The sequence below is a fragment of the Danio rerio genome, chromosome 20 (assembly GCF_049306965.1).
Source record: "Danio rerio strain Tuebingen ecotype United States chromosome 20, GRCz12tu, whole genome shotgun sequence".
In the NCBI taxonomy this organism is placed as follows: domain Eukaryota; kingdom Metazoa; phylum Chordata; class Actinopteri; order Cypriniformes; family Danionidae; genus Danio; species Danio rerio.
Window position 1 is genome coordinate 51,944,810 of NC_133195.1, and position 20,139 is coordinate 51,964,948.

At 32.8% G+C, this 20,139-nt stretch overlaps 1 protein-coding gene across 3 annotated transcripts in view; it reads right to left on the reverse strand.

Moving 5' to 3' along the window:
* Positions 1 to 20,139, reverse strand: part of xrn2 (5'-3' exoribonuclease 2) — an 88,187-nt gene that overhangs the window by 29,670 nt on the left and 38,378 nt on the right. For all 3 annotated transcript variants that reach the window (NM_001001944.2, XM_005160875.6, XM_073932159.1), the window contains 9 exon segments: positions 3,986 to 4,114; positions 4,198 to 4,266; positions 5,234 to 5,290; positions 5,423 to 5,502; positions 8,975 to 9,072; positions 10,474 to 10,557; positions 10,648 to 10,720; positions 15,696 to 15,785; positions 15,893 to 16,000. In NM_001001944.2, coding sequence (NP_001001944.2) covers positions 3,986 to 4,114; positions 4,198 to 4,266; positions 5,234 to 5,290; positions 5,423 to 5,502; positions 8,975 to 9,072; positions 10,474 to 10,557; positions 10,648 to 10,720; positions 15,696 to 15,785; positions 15,893 to 16,000 — 788 coding nt within the window.

Below are 20,139 nucleotides of genomic sequence, written 5' to 3' on the forward strand. Positions count from 1 at the left end.
AAATCACTGAACTGTTTGAGCAAGACCAATGCAGTGTCCAATCAAACAGCTTTCATTAAGAAATTAAGTCTTTGGTAGGCATTCATCAACACCGATCTGTCCCCAAAACACCATGAATAATTCATCTGTCGTCACTGAATCCCGAATTCTCCAGATGTTTAATTAGCCCGTTTTATTGAACCAACAACTGCACTGATTTGATTTATTTTTACACAATGCCACTTTTAAAAACATGGGTAACCACAAAATAGTTTAAAAGATCATTGGCAAACCTTTTGCCCAATCTCCAGTCATTTATTTTCTCAACAGTAAAACTGATCTACACCTTTAAAACAGTGTTACACCTTTGTACTTATCTGTCAAGAAAACTTTGTGGTCCTCTCCTAACATTCATTCGGTCAATATTTGGATGAATTAGATTGACATTTTCTAACCAGTAGAAAAACTGACTTATGACTTAGAATTGGATGGTTTCTGGCATATCTGGAATTCTCTATGGGAGTGTCTGGAGAATAAATATTGAAAGTATATTTTTTGTTAATTTTAACCTTTAAAAAAAGATTTTAAATACTAGCATATTGTTGATAGTAAAATAGACCAGTGATTCTCAACTGGTGGGTCGTGGCCCACTAGTGGGCCTCCGCGATCCTGCAGGTAGGCCGTGAGGTAGCTTAAACTTAACACTCAATATTATACTATAATTATAGTTATCTCTTTTTGCATGTTTTTATCTTTTTTGTTATATGTAACTTTACTGTTTCTGTATGTGTAATGACGTGTTTTTTTATTTTAGGTTGCCCTTTAAAATCTGGCAGGGGGCAACAGATGAAAATTACCGCCTTGTGGCTAACTCTGGCTTATTTACAGTTTTACTGTTGATTAATGAGCATTGTCCCTGTTAAAATAAATTCAAATTATTTTCTTAATATGCTATAAAAAAATGATCGAAGTAATGCACTCTCATGTTCTTTGATTATTTATATATATATATATATATATATATATATATATATATATATATATATATATATATATATATATATATATATATATATATATATATATATATATATATATATATATATATATATATATATATATATGTATATTTCTTTATTTAACCAGATAAAATCCCATTGAGATCAAGGTCTCATTTACAATGGTGACCTGGCCAAGAGGTCCGCAACACACGATTTATGAAAAAAAAAATTAAATAATGATAATAATATTAATAATCATTAGAAAATTTATATAATATAAAAATACAGCTCAGTTGTTCAGCTTTACCACATTACAATATAATAAAAACCATTTCTTCAACTGAGTTATGTAACAGCTTCCTGTCTTTTTTTGAAACAAAAATTGAGGACATTCATCATCAATTACATACAAATATTTCAGCCCCTGACTTCAGCCAAAATGTTTCTGAAATCATCACACATTTCTCTTTTGATACTTTTACCTTACCATCTACTGCTGAAATAGTTGGTCATATACAGAAATCTAAAACTACCAACTGTCTGCTTGATCCACTTCCTACATGCTTAGTTAAGACCTGTCTTCCATTATTGTCCAAACTGATTACTAACATTATTCACAAATCACTGGATTCTGGATCTGTCCCATCTTTACTTAAAACTGCTGTAATCACCCCAGTACTAAAAAAACCTGGAGCTGATTCATCCAATTTGGCCAACTATAGACCAATTTCCAATTTGCCATTTATCTCAAAAATACTGGAAAAATGTGTTGCATCTCAACTCCATAAATACCTTGCTAATAACAATTTGTTTGAGCTCTTCCAGTCTGGTTTTCGTCCCAACCACAGCACTGAGACTGCTCTTGTCAGGATCACTAATGATCTACTATTGGCAGCAGACTCTGGTTTACTGTCAATTCTTATTCTCCTGGACTTGAGTGCAGCCTTTGACACGGTTTCGCACGAGGTTCTTTTGAATAGGCTTGCCTCACTAGGGATCTCTGGCACCCCTCTTTTATGGTTGAAGTCATATCTTGAAGATCGTACTCAGTTTGTTCAAATTAAAGATTTTAAGTCAAGATCGCAGATTGTCACTACTGGTGTCCCACAGGGTTCTGTACTGGGTCCACTCCTGTTTATCATATATCTACTGCCTCTTGGTCACATTTTCAGAAAATACAACATACAATTTCACTGTTATGCTGACGACACTCAACTCTACCTGTCCACCAAGCCCTCCTGTTCTTTTCCTCCTCCTGCTTTGAGCAGATGTTTAGCTGAAATAAAAATCTGGCTTTCAGCTAACTTTTTAAAATTAAACAGCGACAAAACTGAAGCCCTTCTCATCGGCACTAAAAGTGTTTTGGATAAAGCTGATAAATTCACTATAAACATTGATAACAGTACAATTTTTCCCTCCATGCAGATAAAGAGTTTGGGTGTCATCTTGGATAGCACACTCTCATTTGAAGGTCACATTAATAATATTACACGTACTGCATATTTCCACCTGCGTAATATCACTCGTCTCCGCCCTTCTCTCACAACTAATAACACAGCAATTCTCATCCACGCATTAGTTACTTCACGTCTTGACTACTGTAATGCACTTCTTTCTGGACTTCCTTCCAAACTTCTCCATAAACTCCAACTGGTTCAGAACCATGCAGCTCGTGTCATCTCTAGGACCCCATCTCACGAGCACGTCACACCACTCCTCTATCAGCTTCATTGGCTTCCAGTAAAATATCGAATTGATTTTAAAATATTACTTCTAACTTTCAAGGCACTCCATAATCTCGCTCCTCAATATCTCACTGAACTTCTCCATATCTACACCCCTTCTCGTACCCTTAGGTCAGCTAACAACTTCACTCTGGCACCACCTCGCACTCAACTGAGCACAATGGGAGACAGATCTTTTAGCTCTATGGCTCCTAGGCTATGGAACTCACTTCCATTAGACCTTAGGAGCAGTGATAGTCTTCACAATTTTAAATCACGTCTAAAAACCCATCTTTTTAAGCAGGCTTTTACTTAACAATTTTTTATCATGTTTTTATTATGTTCTTTTTCGCTATTGCGTTTTAACTTGTTTGGTCATTGATTGTTTTTAGTAATGTTTAAGTTGTTTAGCATGTCTGATGATGCTTACTGTAAGGCGACCTTGGGTGTCCAGAAAGGCGCCATTTATAAATAAAATGAATTATTATTATAAAATTATAAAAACACAAGCTTCAGACGCGCTCTGACAGAGCCATTTACTGTTCCTGTTAGTGATCTGCAAACACAACTGCCATCAGATCGATGCGATTCAACAGATTTAGGGTATTGTACTGTATTTTACATTTGTCTGTGTATTTTTGAATGGAAGATATTTAATAGTAGATATCAGTCAGACCAGTTTCAGGCAGAAGCTGCTCTTTTGCAATCTGCCAGTTGTGTGTGTGTGTGTGTATATATATACATGTATATATATTTGTTTTGTTTTTTTAAATAAATTGTTTTCATTTGATATTTATTTATATTTGGTGATTTTTAAAAGTCAAATTACGATATTTTTCCACAACCAACAGAATATAAAGTTATTAGTTGCATAAAAAAACAATAGCCTTTTGATTTTTTCACTGTATCGCGACCCCTGAGGTGATTACATTATATTAAAGACACAGCAATGGCATCAGATCGATTTTAAGCATCAGGTTAAACATTGACACCATTTACAGCAATCAAATAAAACTAATTAAAGAATAGACTTGAGGCTATTGTGGTGTGTGCACTGCTGCATGAATGTTTCATGTTTATAGTCACTTCAGAGAATATTGGGGGTCGAGTCAGTAACCGTTTTTTTAGAGGTTGCAGGTTGAAAAAAGTTTAGGAACCCCTGCTTTACAAGATTATTCATGCTTAGTTAATGTCAGTTAACTAGTGTTAACTATTGAAAAAAATATTCTAAAGTGTAACTAAAACATCAAATCAACTAAAAACACAGATTGATTTTCTTACTTGAGTTTTCTGAAAGCTGATTGGTCCAGATGGGCTTGTTGGCGGTTTGGATTGAATCCCAGCTGTGGTCTCCATGGGCCGCGGTTACTTTGCTCCCAGTCACCTGGTTTCAGTACCTTATTAGGGATCCTGGAGCACGAAATAACACATAAATGCTAACCCTTACAGAAAAAGCTCATTTATGCATTATCAATAAATAGTGCAGCACTTACTTAGCCCCTGGCAGGATAACAGCCTTGAACACAAAGCCATCGGCATACTGCGGATCCTTGAATTTGATTCTGCAGACAAAAATTGTCAGCATTTAAGTGCAACACTGGATATTTAATAATCAAGGGCCGTTCAGATGAACAGCATCAAGGGTAGAATTTAGACCAGGCACCTTTAAATAACTACACTTTAAAACTGTTATAGTTTTATCATAAAATCTATAAATAAATAAAGTCAAGCACAAGTACATAAAGTATAAAAATAAAATTTATATAAAATGATTATGTAAAACATAAAACTGTATAAAATATAGAATTTATTCTAAAATTATATAGAATTAAATCTAAGCAATTAGAATTAAACCTAAAAATAAATGTAAATATAAAAATAAATAAATGTAAATCTAAAGTAAATAAAAAAATTTAAATTAATAAAATAAATAGTTAAATATAAAATTTGTGTAAAACATTATAAGTATAAAATGATAGAATTAAATTAAATTATAGAATTAAAAATGTAAAAAAATAGAATTAAATCCAAAGCAAATAGAATCAAAGAAAAGTAAATTGTAAAAATAAAAATTTTATGATAAAAAAAGTAAATAGTAAATATAAAATAAGCGTGTAAGTCTAAAATAAAACAGAATAACTAAAATTATATAGAATTAAATCTAAAAAACTGAATTAAAATCTAAAACAAATAGAATTAACCATAAAAATAAATGACAGTAAATAATAAATAAATATACAACAAGTGAATAGTTAAATATAAAATAAACGTATGTCTAAAATAAAATAGAATTAAATATAAAATTAAATAGAATTAAATTTAAGTAAACAGTATAAAATATAAAAGTAAATATAAAATAAATGTAAAATAATTGTCTAAAATATATAATTTGATATAAAAAATTAAATCTAAAAGCAAATAAAATCAAATCTAAAAAATTAGCTAAATAGCTAAACATAAAATTTACCATTTAAAAATATATAAATAAGAGAAAAGCACTTCAAAGCTCCACACAAAGCAAACTCTTACCCAATAGCGCAGTTGCTACTGATGTCTCTCAGCACTGGGATTGGAGACTCCACTAGTCTGAGGAGAACAAAAGCCATGTTTCACAGGATTTGAAAAGCTTAACTCTCAAGTGCCTCAACAGACACAGCCCAAGTAATGAAAACACAGAAAAGCATCAAGAAACAAAAGATAAACGTGTCGTCTCCTTACTTATCTGGTAGAATAGGGTCTTCATCAAGATTTAATATACCTTGGATTCCATGACAAAACTCTGCAGGGATCTCAGTGGCCTTGAAGAGAAAGATTGGGAAATTACTGACTGACAAGCTAATATATAATAATATATATAATAATATAAGTATCATTTATTTACACTAGTACAAATAAATCTATTATTTAGGTAATAAATCAAATCAGGTTAAAATTGAGATCATTATAAACAAAATTAAATAAAAAAATAATTAAAATAAATAAGATTAAATCAATAAAAATAAATGAAAATAAATAAATAAATGAAAACAAATGAAAATACAATAAAAATAAATGAAAATAAATAAAATGAGAAATAAAATAAATGAAAATCAATAAATGAAAAAAATACAATTAAATAAATAAAAATAAATGAAAATCAATAAATGAAAAAAATACAATTAAATAAATAAAAATAAATGAAAATAAGCAAAAATATAATTACATGAAAATAAATTAAATAATGAAAATTATTAAATAAAAAATAAATAAATTAGATGAAAATAAATAAGTAAAAAAAAAGATTATAAATAAAAATAAATGAAATAAATAATAAAATGAATAAAAAAAAGATTTATTAAATGAAAATATTAACTTAAATAAAAATTAAACGCACGAAATAAATAATTGAATAAATAAAATAAAAAAATTAACTAAATATGCATGAACAATGTTCCTAGTTCTAGACTAAATGCAAAAAAAACAAAACTTTATTTTAAGCCGAAATCAAGATTTCACTTACCCTACTAGTAGATTTGGCTTAATATAAAAACTTAATTCAAATTATTAATTAACTTTTGAAATCAAAACATTTTTACAAAAAATGTTTCTTGATTTAAAAATTTAGATATTTGGTCTAGAAACAAGGCAAGCAAAAAACAGCTCACACTGATTTTTTTATAACCCTGAACGATTGCAGCATGTCAGACTGCTTAAACATGACTCCCATGTCACACTGTAAGATCTCTAAGAGCTGTCAAAATGTCTGGTATTGCAACTGGTATTAAGCAGCTGTCTGTAAACATGCCGAACCAACAATCAAGGATCACAGATTTTAGCCTAGGATTTTAGGAGTCTTTTAGGATTTGCCAAATTGTTTTCAGATGACAAAATCGTGCGGCTGAAATCTCACAGTATGAGCAGGGCTTAGGAAACAAGTTAAGTTTTTGAAGTGCGCACTGCATTTCTTTTTTAAAACTTAGTTTGGAGTAACAACAATACAGAAAATAAGAACATTATAAAAAAATTATTACCTAAATCATTTTCCGGCAATCATAACTCAAACTCCTGAGGTAATTTAGTTGGTAATGCTTTGCAATAATGTACCATTGGTTAATGTTCAACAATACCTTATTTTCTTTAATATACATTACTTTTAACATTAATGAAAATAAAGTGTCATTGAGATCATTTTTGTTAACAAACCTTTATCACTATAGCAGGGTTCAACACTAAAGATTTTTTCTACTGGCCCGATTGCTATTACTCTGAAGAGTGGAGTAATAAAGCTGAAAATTCATCTTTAAAATCACTGGAATAAATTATGAAATTAAATGATAAACTACTTTTGAACAGTTATTTTATAGTGCAACATTTAACAATTTTGCTGTATTAATGATATAATAAAGGCAGCCTTGGTGAGCAGGAGAAGCTTATTTTAACATATTAAACAAACATACTGACCCCAAACTTGAGCAGTTGTCTATCAAAAAAAAAAAAAAAAAAAAAAAAAAGACTTTTCCAACGGTTCCTTACTGAGAGCTCCCCTCTGCTCGAGCTCTCCCGGCTAAACGCAGATTGCGAGGGCTTAAACGGAGCAGTGCTCGTAATGTCGAGTGAAAAAAAAAAGAAAAAAAAAACAGCTGTGAAACATCACCAGCTTTGTCTTTTTGTAGGAAACACACTAGATCTTATTAGGGTCAGGTTTTTGAGTTATTGCAGTCCATCACTGAATGTGTCAGGAATAAGTTATCGAAAACAAAACTAACCTAACCGCGCTGCCCATCGTTTTCTCTTCGCATAGCCGTATATATGGCTATTACACAATCATAATACACTGTGATATAGCCTGGTTTGTTAGTTCGTTGCGTTGTTTTGTTTTCTCACTACAGTCAATCCACTCAATCGAGCAGAGACCATCTCATTCAGGTGATCTCAGACTGACTGATTAGGCGCGGATGTGGCCCGGGCCATCGGGCAGTCCTTATTGTCGAGCCCCGCTATAGACTTACATACAAACTAATAATTCAGTTCAATACACAGCGTACAGACATGTTTCTTTACATTGTACTATTATTTTAAATTCTTAAAATAAATTTAACATCTTCACACATTTAGTTCACATTTAGTTAATGCGCTAAGCACAACTTTGGATTTTAATCTTGCATTAGTAAATGTTGAACTAGAATAAAAAAAATCTAAACAAAAAGTGCTTCAGGGGTAGTTAATGCATCTGTGCTCTTTGCAAAAGGATTTCATAAGGACAAAACAATGAAATCAAATCCAAGACACTCAAAGTAAGAGAAGATTACAAAAAAAAGTCTTCATTAACATATATAATGTTATATACATATAACATCAGAAAGATCCGACCCTTCTTATCTGAACATGCAGCTCAACTCCTTGTTCAAGCTCTTGTTCCCTCCAAACTGGATTACTGCAACTCTCTACTAGCGGGGCTTCCAGCTAACTCTATCAAGCCTCTTCAGCTGCTCCAGAACGCAGCAGCACGAGTGGTCTGCAATGAACCTAAACGAGCACATGTCACTCCGCTGCTAGTCCGTTTGCACTGGCTGCCAGTTGCTGCTCGCATCAAATTCAAAGCTCTGATGTTTGCCTACAAAGTGACTTCTGGCCTTGCTCCTTATCTGCTCTCACTTCTGCAGATCTATGTGCCCTCCAGAAACTTGCGTTCTGTGAATGAACGTCGCCTTGTGGTTCCATCCCAAAGAGGGAAGAAATCACTTTCGCGAACGCTCACGCTCAATCTGCCCAGTTGGTGGAATGAACTCCCTAACTGCATCAGGACAGCAGTCACTCGCTATTTTTAGGAAACGACTAAAAACTCAACTATATAGTCTCCACTTCACTTCCTAATCTGCAATTGCCTCTCTGAATATCACACTAACTGTACCCAAAAAAAAAAAAAAAAAATTATATATATATATTAAAAAAAATTATATATATATTAATACTACTAATACTTCCCTTCTTAGACTTTACAGACCTGAAACTTGCCTATAGCACTTATTCATTGTTGCTCTTAGTTGTGTAAATTGCTTCCTTGTCCTCATTTGTAAGTCGCTTTGGATAAAAGCGTCTGCTAAATGACTAAATGTAAAAGTACATGGCTATTCATTGAAAGCTGCACTATGCGATTTATTTTTTTCTATCTTTGAGTACCATGGACTTATGATTTCATTGTTCATTATTAGTTCAATGTGAGTGAATACACTAATATTAAGCAACGATTGTAAAGTGTGACTGTTCAGTTGGATTAATGTAGATCAGTACCGTATGAGATTCTGCACGGTAGAGCTCCTGGATGAAATCACAAAGAGCGTGAGACCTTCCCACAAACATCACATCACTCCCCAAACTGTTCCTCCTCACTGCAAACACGCATCAGACAGTACAGTCAGATTACAATTACAACAGTAAAAAGAAAAGAAAAAGCATAAACACAAGTAAAACTCATAGCGTAATGTGAGGGAACAATCATGCACAGCAGTGTTCAAGAGAAGTTTATGCAAAAGATGTACATCGAATTTATGTTGGACACAAAGGAAAATTTACTGAAGAAAAAAAAAAAAAAAAGAAAACAGCCATTGATTTCCATCGCTTTTTCTTTTGGTTTCTACTATGGATGTCAAAGGCTGTTTTCCTCCACCAACATTTCCAGCAACTTACTTACTTTATTATTGGTAACACTTTACAATAAAGGTGTATTAGTCAAATCTGTAAGTTAATAGTTAATTTAGTAACATGTTAACTCTGTGCATTAACTAGTGTTAGCAAGCATGAATTAGGAAATTAATAAAGCATTAGTAAAATTTAAACTATGATTAAAGTATTGTTCATTATTAGTTCATGCAAAGAAAAAATAATAATGACATTAAATAATGTAAATAAAATGAGTAAATATAATCTTAAAAAAATATATCTTTTTTTTATTTTTCAACTTTGACTAATCAAGCATTGTTCATTTTCAGTTTATGCAAGTTATTAATATATTAACTAACAATAATGTTATCTTAGTTGTGGAAGTGTGGTGAGTTTTTTTTTCTTTTGCATGTTGGTCACACTTCATCAAATGAACTTAAATATTACACAAGGTTAACACAACTGTGTATTTGGTTGGCCGCCCACTCATAGGAAGGTTCTCCACTGTTATACTTGTTTGCAATTTGAATATAAAGACTCTCTCTGTGTTTTGCTGCAGTCCAAAAGCTTTAGTAATGGATTTATAATCTTTTCCAGACTGGTAAATCTCTATTTTTTGTCTCAATTGTTTAACTTATTTGGATCTCTGCATTATGTCTAACTTTTGAGGATTTTTTGGTCTACTTCCCTATGGCCGTTTCTCAATTTGCGTTCTTTACAGTTCCTGCCATGTGTTCTTTTGTAACATTATCATCAACCACCAAAATTTTGTTCCAATACTCAAGATCGAAAAAACAGAGGGCGCATGAAAGTTCCTGGATGTCTATGCATTTTGGAATTTTGTTTTCCCTTTAATAATAAAAACTGCATGATGTGTTTACTCGTGTCATCGACTATTATTTAAATTAGTTTAAACATCTGAAACAGTAAAGTGTGACAAACATGCAAAACATTTGTTTCAGTAAGGGGGCAAACACTGACACAACTGTTTGTACACAAATATATAAAAACAAAATGTCCTGCAAAATTCTGGAGGGATATATTTGGAAATACAAGCATATAACTGGCCAGAGACTTCATTCAGACATTCGGTAATATAGTGTTATTGATTTTAAATGTACAAGTCTGACCTTCCTCTGGGGTCAGGTCATTGTAGACCTCTGCTAATGCGGCCCGTAACCTCCGCTCATCCACAAACGGTAACAAAGCAACACCTGTTAGACAGAGAAGAGCAGATCTCAAACATGGAAGAGATAACAGTATTCACTTCGTTCAAACTGTGAGGATCATAGACGAGTGCTGACCCTGCCAGGCGTACTTCTTCCCATTCAGATCAATGGCAAAGTCATCAGGGTAGAAATCAATAATGGAGGATTCCTGCACAAGACAAAGAGAAAGAATAACTGAAAAACTTGACACAGATGTGTGTCCGTTCAGATTATTAATGGTTGTGCAAGTCTTTTGAATATTTTCTTTGACTTGACTATTATTCAAGAATCTTTTTTTATACATTTAGAAAGACTGCTTGTCATAAATCCTTACAAAAAAGTCATGATTATGTTAATAATATTAAACTGCCTTCTTAAAATAAATGCATATTGCTCGTCACACCCATGTAAAGATTAATAGGTAAAATGAAAATTTAAACAATGGACAAAAAAATGATAGTTTAATATTTACCAGACAAAAATATAAAAATAAAGATTTATTAATACAAAAGAATAGCCAAATGCTTCTTTCACATTTACATGTGTATTTTTTTTTAAACTGAAAAAATAAAATAAACAGCCTTTTTTTTGGCCAAATTTCTAATGGAAAAATTAAAAATTCTACATATAATTGTTAATATTACATTTTTGAGAGGAGGGAAAACTGCTAATTGCTTATCTCGCACGTTTAATGAGGGTTAGAAGAGATGGTATTTGACCCCAAATGTATAGGTGACCATCGTCAAGTGGTTGTACATGACCATCCTATTGATCAGGCAGAAACCGATAAGTACTTGGGCATTTACATCAACAGTTCTTTCACATGGAAAACAAACATTGAGTGGGTTTGTTCTCGTTTACACCAGAGATTATAATTTTTACGGAGGTTGGAGTTTTTGGAGTTAACAAGGAACTGATGTTTTATAAAGAAGTATTTGAAATCATTGTTAGATATGGTATCAGTGTGGTTTGGCAACCTGTCTGTTCAGTGTAAATCTAAATTGATGCATCTCTTAAAGACAGCATGGAAAATTGTTGGGCACGATGAATATTTTAATCCTCGAGGTTTATATGAGAACTGCGTCCTCAATCAGGTGGAAAGGATTGTGAACTCATTTTTTGTTTCCACATTACGAACTGCTTCCCTCTGGTAGAAGATATAGAGTCATAAAGTGTAAGTTAAACCCGTATAAGAAATCCTTTGTACCGGTTTCAGTGAGTTTATTTAATAAGAGAATATCTTAATTAGAATTATAAATTTTGTAACTGTTGTATTTTGTATTGTTTATTGCTTGTTGCTTGTATTAGTGAATGACTGCAGCAATATGGCGATGCCCATAACAAATTTCCTGTCAAGGACAAAAAGGTTTACTACTACTATAAACAGAATACAAGTCGATGTACATATAAAAATATTTACTTTTACATAACCTAAACGGTCTCTGAGGTTTGCTTTGGTGGTTTCAGAGTTTCTCATTTAATTCAGTGTTTTCCTTATTGTGTTTTTTTTCTCACTTAAATCAACTAGAAATTCTGGTAACAACAATATGGCACACGCTGTTAAAGTATTTACTAACATGAACTTAATTTAAAAATACTCGTCCGGCATTTATTACTGACAGTTCAACATTTACTAATGCATTATTAAAATCCTAATTCATGCTTGTTAACATTGGTTAATGCACGGTGAGTTAACATGAACTAATGGACAATAAACAATGAATGACTACTTTCATTAACTAACATCAACACATTTTACATTGTTCATTCAGGTTAGTAAATACTTTACACCAGGGGTCACCAATCCCGGTCCTGGAGGGCCGATGTCCCTGCAGTGTTTAGCTCCAACACCTGCCTGGGTGTTTCAATTATACCAAGTAAGACCTAGATTAGCTGGTTCAAGTGTGGTAATTAGGGTTGGAGCTAAAATCTGCAGGACACCGGCCCTCCAGGAACAAGTTTGATGACCCCTGCTTTACACATTGTTTCCCGAACTGTAAAGTGTTACCAAAATTCAAAGTGAAATTTGAGTAAATAAAACGAAACTGTTTCTCATTTTTACACCAGTTTTGAAGCAAAGTTATATACCTATAATACAAGGGATCTCCCTCTGGTCCAGTGTTATTCAACTAGTCAAGCAGTGCCATATTGTCTGCATGTTTAAATAAGATCCAGGATTGATGTTTTAACTTAAATTGATGTGCAGCAAGAAGTAAGGGTGATAAAAACGCTTTCGTGTGAAACTCCTGTATTCACTGTGTTCATTATGGAGGTTTAACGCGTGTGCTGCTGGGGATGTTTTCATCCACTCTTGGGTGATATTAAGTCTATTTAAGCAGAACTTTATCAGCTAACAAAAAGATATTTGGTGACAAATCCTATCGTAAAACATTTGGGCAAAATGCTTTGAAAATGCTCAAAATAACAATACACCTTGCAGAAAACGACTACCCTTTATTATGTTGGTGGTAGGCACGGGACCGTTTTCAAGGTTTAACGCTGTTTGGAAAACTTTTGTTATACCATTCCTACTGTATTTGTAAGTTTTTTTTAAATTTTTCTTTGTTAAATATTTGTGTTTTTTTAACAAATATATTATTTGGTTGTTTTAGGGCAAAACAGGATCCTTTCACTTCTAAAACTACTGTTTTAAAATATTTTAAATGTTTCTTAAAATAAAATAGTGTTTAATAGGGGAAAATGTTGTTGATTTTTTTCCCTGGCATTTAAAAAGAACAAAGAGCAGTAATTACAATACCAGGATACAGTGAAACTGTGATTTTTTTTTTTGTCCAAGGTTATAATACCGTCAGAATCTTATACCAGCCAATGCCTAGTTGGAGGCTGCTTTTGCCCCATTGACTTTCATTATAATGACTTTTTTTTTTTTAATTGCAAACCCATGACACCATTTAATCATGCATTCTTGAATGTTGCTGGTTGGAGATAAAATGTCATTTTTCATCATCAGTTGCAGTTAGGGATGCTTAAAATAATTGATTAACAGTTAACAAAGGGTGCGTTTGTAACCGATTAATGGTATCAGTTAAAAGATTATAAATTTTATTTTATATATTTTTAATTTGGCTGCATAAGGGGCCGATTGAATGTGCTTTTTGCGTTAAGAGGGGCATCTTTTGAATGAATTACTAAAAGCCGCAATTGTTTTGCATGCGGCTAAACCCAAAGCAGCAGTTTGTACTAGTGCTAGCTGTTTGAAGTTATCCAGAGCTGTATGAATTTACTAATCTTGAATAATCACAATAGTATTAAACATTACAATTGTAACAACATGGACAGCAACACACTTGCGTTATCAATACACAGCCGATTCAATCGTTTCAGTGACCAAAAAAAAAAAAAAAAAAAAAGAGAGGGCCGCGGCTTTTTTCCTTGTCAAAGGGAGCGAGGTGCGAAAATCATGTTTGCTCTTATCAGACATATTTGTTAACTCAAGAGACGATAACGTGCAACCACACGTGTCTACAGACATATTTGCCAAAGAAGCAAAATGGAAGAATATTGCTGTTTGATATAGACGAGTTGATGCCAAACCAGCGCTGATGCTGATGGCCCCTGGATCTGCGTCATGAACGCAACAAATAGGCTTTAGCTTTCATTTTACAGCTTATAAAGCATGTATGCAAATTAATGCAATATTATATTTAAACAACAAAACTGTGTACAAAAAGTCAACATATGCGAGCGTTGTCATTGTCTTTTCATCACGCAGTGCGCGTACTTGACAGAGGAAAGCATAAATCAAGACATAGCTTAATCTTTAAAAGAATGATTTCTATTAAAAATGTAAAAAGGCTTCGTAATATAATAATAACAGTGGGGCATTAAATAAATGCATATTTTTCGTGGAGCAAGTGATTTGAGGAGGTCTGCTATTTTTATTTGACGAAAAAAAAAAAAAAAAAAAACATGATAGGGGGAAAAAAAACAGCCTACGCCCATTCTTAAAAAGGATTCAATAAGTGTTTTCATTTTGTTCTCCAAATTAATTATTTAAGTGAAAATAATTTAGGTCAGGCCTATTTATTTTATCTGTTTTATTCTGTTTTTCTATGCCGTTGGAAACAAGCATGTGCGTGAAGATGCACTGTTCTTATGTTCTGTTATTAATATGCTAGCATGTTAAAATAAATCAGTATTTTAAAATGCAATATTTAATGTGTCAGACACAAAATAGACGATTTAATTTGTTTAAAATAAAATTAATAGTAATCTGATCAGTTAACCATTAAAAACCAATTAACGAGCGGTGAGTGTCGGTTAGCAAAATTAACCGAAATGAGCATCCCTACTTGCAGTGCAAAAAAGCTTAGTACCTGGCTTTCATAATCAGTTTAGCTAATGTCTTTAGCATTTTTATAATGTAGATTGTGTCAAAGCAGCTTAACATAATAGTTCTAGTAAAACCGAATCTGTGTCAGTCCAGTTTTCAGAGTTGAAGTTCAGTTAGGGTTGCATGATACTGGAATTCTATACATTGGAGCGTTTTAAAGCCGCAATTCATCAGCAGATCGCTCGTATTTCAGTTTATAGACAAAGCGGCTGATCGGCATGACTTTGAAATACTCCAGTGTTCCTGTATCTGTGTTTACACGGAGCAAGCAGCTGTGAGTTCGGTGAACTGATGAGCTTCACGGCCAATCACAGTCATTACTGTTGAGCACATGAACACAATGGCAAATCAACGTGCTAAATCAGGCTTTATATGGAGTTATACAGAGTAGAGTGTGAGTGACCTTTGCACAATTATCTTTAGATGTCTGAGAAAATCAAAATAAGCATCTCAGCCATCAGAACATGGTAAACATAGCGTTTATGCACACACAAATACTAATTATCTGTTATTCTCCATATAAAAGCCAGATTTTTTCTGCACAGGCCTATCTAAAGGATTAATGGTAATCAACAATGATGATCAACAGTAAAAATGACATTATATCTCTTCCCAAAAGGAAGCTGTAGCCATATGCTGTCATGGCCTTGCAACCAAAAAGTTCATTATAATTGAAGTCATTGGGACAAAAACAGCCCCCAACACAATGAAAGGGTAGTCCATTGTATCAATAAACATGGGATATTGCATGCAAACAGTTTCACAAATAAAAGGTGAATCGGTCTCTCACTGGGTCTGACATCAGAGCTCTCCAGGTTGTGGGCAGGAAGTTTCCGCTGGCGGCAGGAAACACACCCATCAGCTGCTCCAGGGGTTTAAACTACAGAATTACAGCAGTGTTAAACCAATCAAAAAACACAAACAAAACAAGCAACAGCATCAAAAACAAATCGGCCATAAGAGCCAATGCAATGAGTGTCAAATTACCGGTTTGGTCCCTTTCTCGAAATCACTGAACATGCCCTTGATGTCTTTGAAGTCGGAGGCAAACGGAGCATAATGAAAGGGAAAATACCACTTCCAGGATGCGCAACCCTGTGACATAAAAAAAAAGCACAGACACTTAGAGATGGTCTGTCGTACAACACAAAGATAAGTTGAACACATCTTCAGTTACTTCAATCAGAAATGCTCCATTTTTTAATGTTTTTTTTTTTTGAAAGACCTTCAATCCAAGTCATTTTTTTAAAGATCTCTTCCATTAGCCAGTCACACTCACAAGTTCAATGGGAGACCTTGATACACAGTCAGATTTTACAGCTCAATTAACACTCCAGAGGTCATTTAAACCAGAAAGTTTAAGAGAGCCAACGGGCCACAGCAAAAGACCCACACGCCATTCAAAAAGCTCATGAGAAGCAACATTTGAGGATTTTAGTCAACTGTGCTTTTAAGGTAATAAATATGCTGGAGTATTTCAAACATTTCCAAGTATTTGAAGTGGGGATACTGTCAAATGTACAATCCAAACATAACTGATCCATAAACGAACAGAAAATTGCAGGAGAAGTTGAGTTTTTAAATTGAGGTTTGCAGTAAATTAACTTCTGAAAATCTGCTTTTAAATAATGTCCAAATAAAAAATAAATAAAAATAAATTTAAAAAAAAGTTAGAAATAGTTTGGGTTTTGCCTAATCTTCAGAATGTAGATAGAACCTTATAATTCCAATGTGACAAGTGTAAAGCTGCTGAGGGTACCTTAGCACATTTTTGGCCAGAAATATTAGTTCTTTGCTAAAGTTTATGATTTACTCCCTGACCCAATAATAGCAATCTTTGGCTGGTCAGATTTTTTGAGACTCTCAACCGAAATGTACGGTTACCCATTTAGTATGGCAGGATCATAGCTTAAAAAAAAAAGTTATCCTTTGTTTATGGAAGAAAATTGTTAGGCCTCTCTTCTGACTGGCTTCTCGGACTCCCCACCACTTTACATTTGGAAAGAATTAGATATACCACCTCTGGGAACACCTCTGAAATTTGATAAAATGTGTGATCCAGTCTTGTTTTTTTCTAAAACACCATAAAGATTAATAGTGTTGTTTAATTGCTGAAGATTGCATGTTTTTTTTCTCTCTCTCTCTCTCTCTTTACATCCATTGCTGTGTCTTTTTGTAAGTCACATATGTTTTGTATGTCGCCATTTTCTCATTTCATGCCTAATCTGTGCAAAATGTAAAATAATGTTTTATGATGGGTTTGTCTGTCCTTTGTTTTTCTGTCTGCAAAAACTATAAAAAAAATATAAAAAAACAACAACTTTGTGGCTAGGTAAATATTTAATTTAATATTAATTTAATTGTTTTTTATTAAAATTTTCTTTTATTATTTATTTATTCATTCATTCATTTTATTTTTGAAGGAGAGGGAGGTTGTTTATAGGACAAAAGGGTTTAAAAATTGAAAAAATAAAAGTCTTGTCAAATCTTTGTATGTATTATTCCACCTTGTTCTTTCAATAAAAAAAAATAAATAAAATAAAATTTTTAAAAAGTTATAAAAAGAAAATAAAAATTTAAAAACTAAATAAATAACCCCCTCACATTTTATTTAGCTAAGGCATTTATGATGGAGAATCTCATTGGAGCTCCAGTGATGGAGTCATCCAACCTATTAATTTCACATATTTAAATTGACATTCAGTCAAGTGGCAAAAAGCAGAAAGGTGCAAGAAATCCACGCAATAGAAATTATACTCGTGACCCCTCAAATGAAAAAATAGACACCCTAATGTGGGTAAATAAAAGCCATGTGGAGATCTGCCCTGCGTTCTCACTCTGCAGTAATGCCTGCTCTCATCGGCCATTTGGCAGAGTCTATCAATGCGCGTGTCTGTGTGTGGGTGTGTGTGTGTGTGTGTGAGAGAGAGAGAGAGAATCAGAGAATATGTGGCAGAAGGGAGCAAAGGCAGCAGTGAGACTTCATAATGAATGTGTTCAGCGGTTCCCCAGAGATGCCTCTTGTCCGCCGAACACATGGATCGAGCGCAGACTGTGCATATATATAGAGCTGCAATTACCGCCGACAAATCCCTGCACACACAGCTCTAATCAAGCGCAGATCTACTGGAGAGAACAGAGCTCTAATGACTGAATTTAAAGCTAAAGATCAAGACCCTCGGCATTAAAACCCAACTAGATAACACTGACTGGCTCAAGGAGCAGCACAAACACAGCGCAAATCTGTTTGATCCCAAAAACCGCTGCACAAACAGATCAGGCCAGAGGAGGATGCGTTTTAACAGTTCCTGGATCAGCTTTAAAACAATGCGAGGGAAATGAAAGGGAGAATGTGAAGTTGGAAATAAATAAAACAAGCAATTGTGGTCTTACCTGAAGTAATATTAAAAATAAACAAAAACAAATCAAATTTAAGACCTTTAAGACAAATATGAATGAAATTTCAGACATACACAGGGTTAAACGCTAAAGATTTCGACTTCTTTAGGCACACATTTTAAATAAAATGTTATCAAAAGCAAACTTTAGTTGCATCCTTTTTTTATTTAACATAACCTTTCTTTTCTAAGAAAAATAAATATGATGAAAACTACAATAAACATGTACAACACACCTTCCAGGTCCGTGTTCTCGCTAGGCCTGTCACAATAATCAATATATCGATTTATCACACAGCACATGACCTTATGACCTTAACTACGGCTGGACGATATGTCAAAAATGCAATCTCGATTAATTCTCTAACACATTAAACAATAATGGAAAAATAATAAGTAAAAAATAATAATATTTTAAAATGTTGTAATAATAATATTAATAATAATATTAATAATAATAATAAGTAAATAATAATAATAATAATAATAATAATATGTATTTTAAATGTAATAATAATAATAATAATAATAATAATAATAATAATAATAATAATAATAATATTTAAAAAATTAACAAATAATAAAAATTGTAAAAAATAATAATACATTAAAACTAGGGCTGTCAAAATTAGCGCGTTAATGCACTTGATTAATTTTAAATATTCAATACGTAAAAAAAATATATGCAAATTACGCAGATGCAGTTTTTTTTTTCCTGTTATGGCCTCGGCGGCCGCCTTGAGCATCAGAATAGTGAGCGAACTCCCCGGTCCTCACTTTCATCCACTACACACACCGCCTTCCTCCCAAACACAGTTTACTTTCATCCGCGAACCGGTCACTTTCAGGTTTAGGGCGGCGTGCCATTTGATTAGATCGCTAGTTCAGCTTGCACCGCCCTGCGCGTTTAACGTGCAAAGAAATTTAGATAAGACCCAAGGACTCGCTTTAAGAAGGAAAGTTTCAGTATAAAACAATTAATGTTGCAGGCTATCCTGCGTTTCCTCCTGAGTTCCATGCAATTTCGGGTGTTTAAATTTTTAATCTTTAGACTTTAACTGCAGTTCAGCAATTCCCTCTCATTTCATAAATTTGACAAGTTTCCTCCCAACATGTGGCTTTTGAAAAGAGTCTTCACGTTGCTGTGTCAGAATCCTTGCTTGTAAAATACAGCTATACTTTAGAACGCTTAGTTTAAGCACATTTGATGTGCGCGATCTAATTGTGCGCGTTGATGAATCTGAAGGGATCACTCACTAACGTTGTGCTCTGTACTGCCCGCGTTTTGTGTGTGTGTGTGTGTGTGTGTAGTCCACTTAGAATTCAACATGGAAATCATATTTGTTTGTTAATGATTGTTTTAAAATTCAAATGGCACTTAAATGCCTGTGTTTTTATTTCGGTAATAAATATGGTGTTTTGTAATTAATCAGGAATAATTACAAAGTGCTTAAATTACGTAAATTTTTTTTAATTATTTGACAGCCCTAATTTAAACATTTTTATAATAATAACAACAATAATAATAATAATAAAGTAAAAATAAAAATTATAAGTAAAAAATAATAATACATTTAAAATATATAATAGCAATAATATAAAAAATAACAACAAACAACAAAAACAAAAGTAAATACATTTTTAATTTAATAATAATAACAATAATAATAAGTAAAAAAAAATTAATAATACATTTAAGTAATAACAAGTAAATAATAATAATAATAATAATAATAAAGTTAAAAAATAATAAAAATAATAAGTTAAAAATAATAATACATTTCAAAAATATAATAATAATAATACTAATAATAAACAAACAAAAATAAAGTAAAT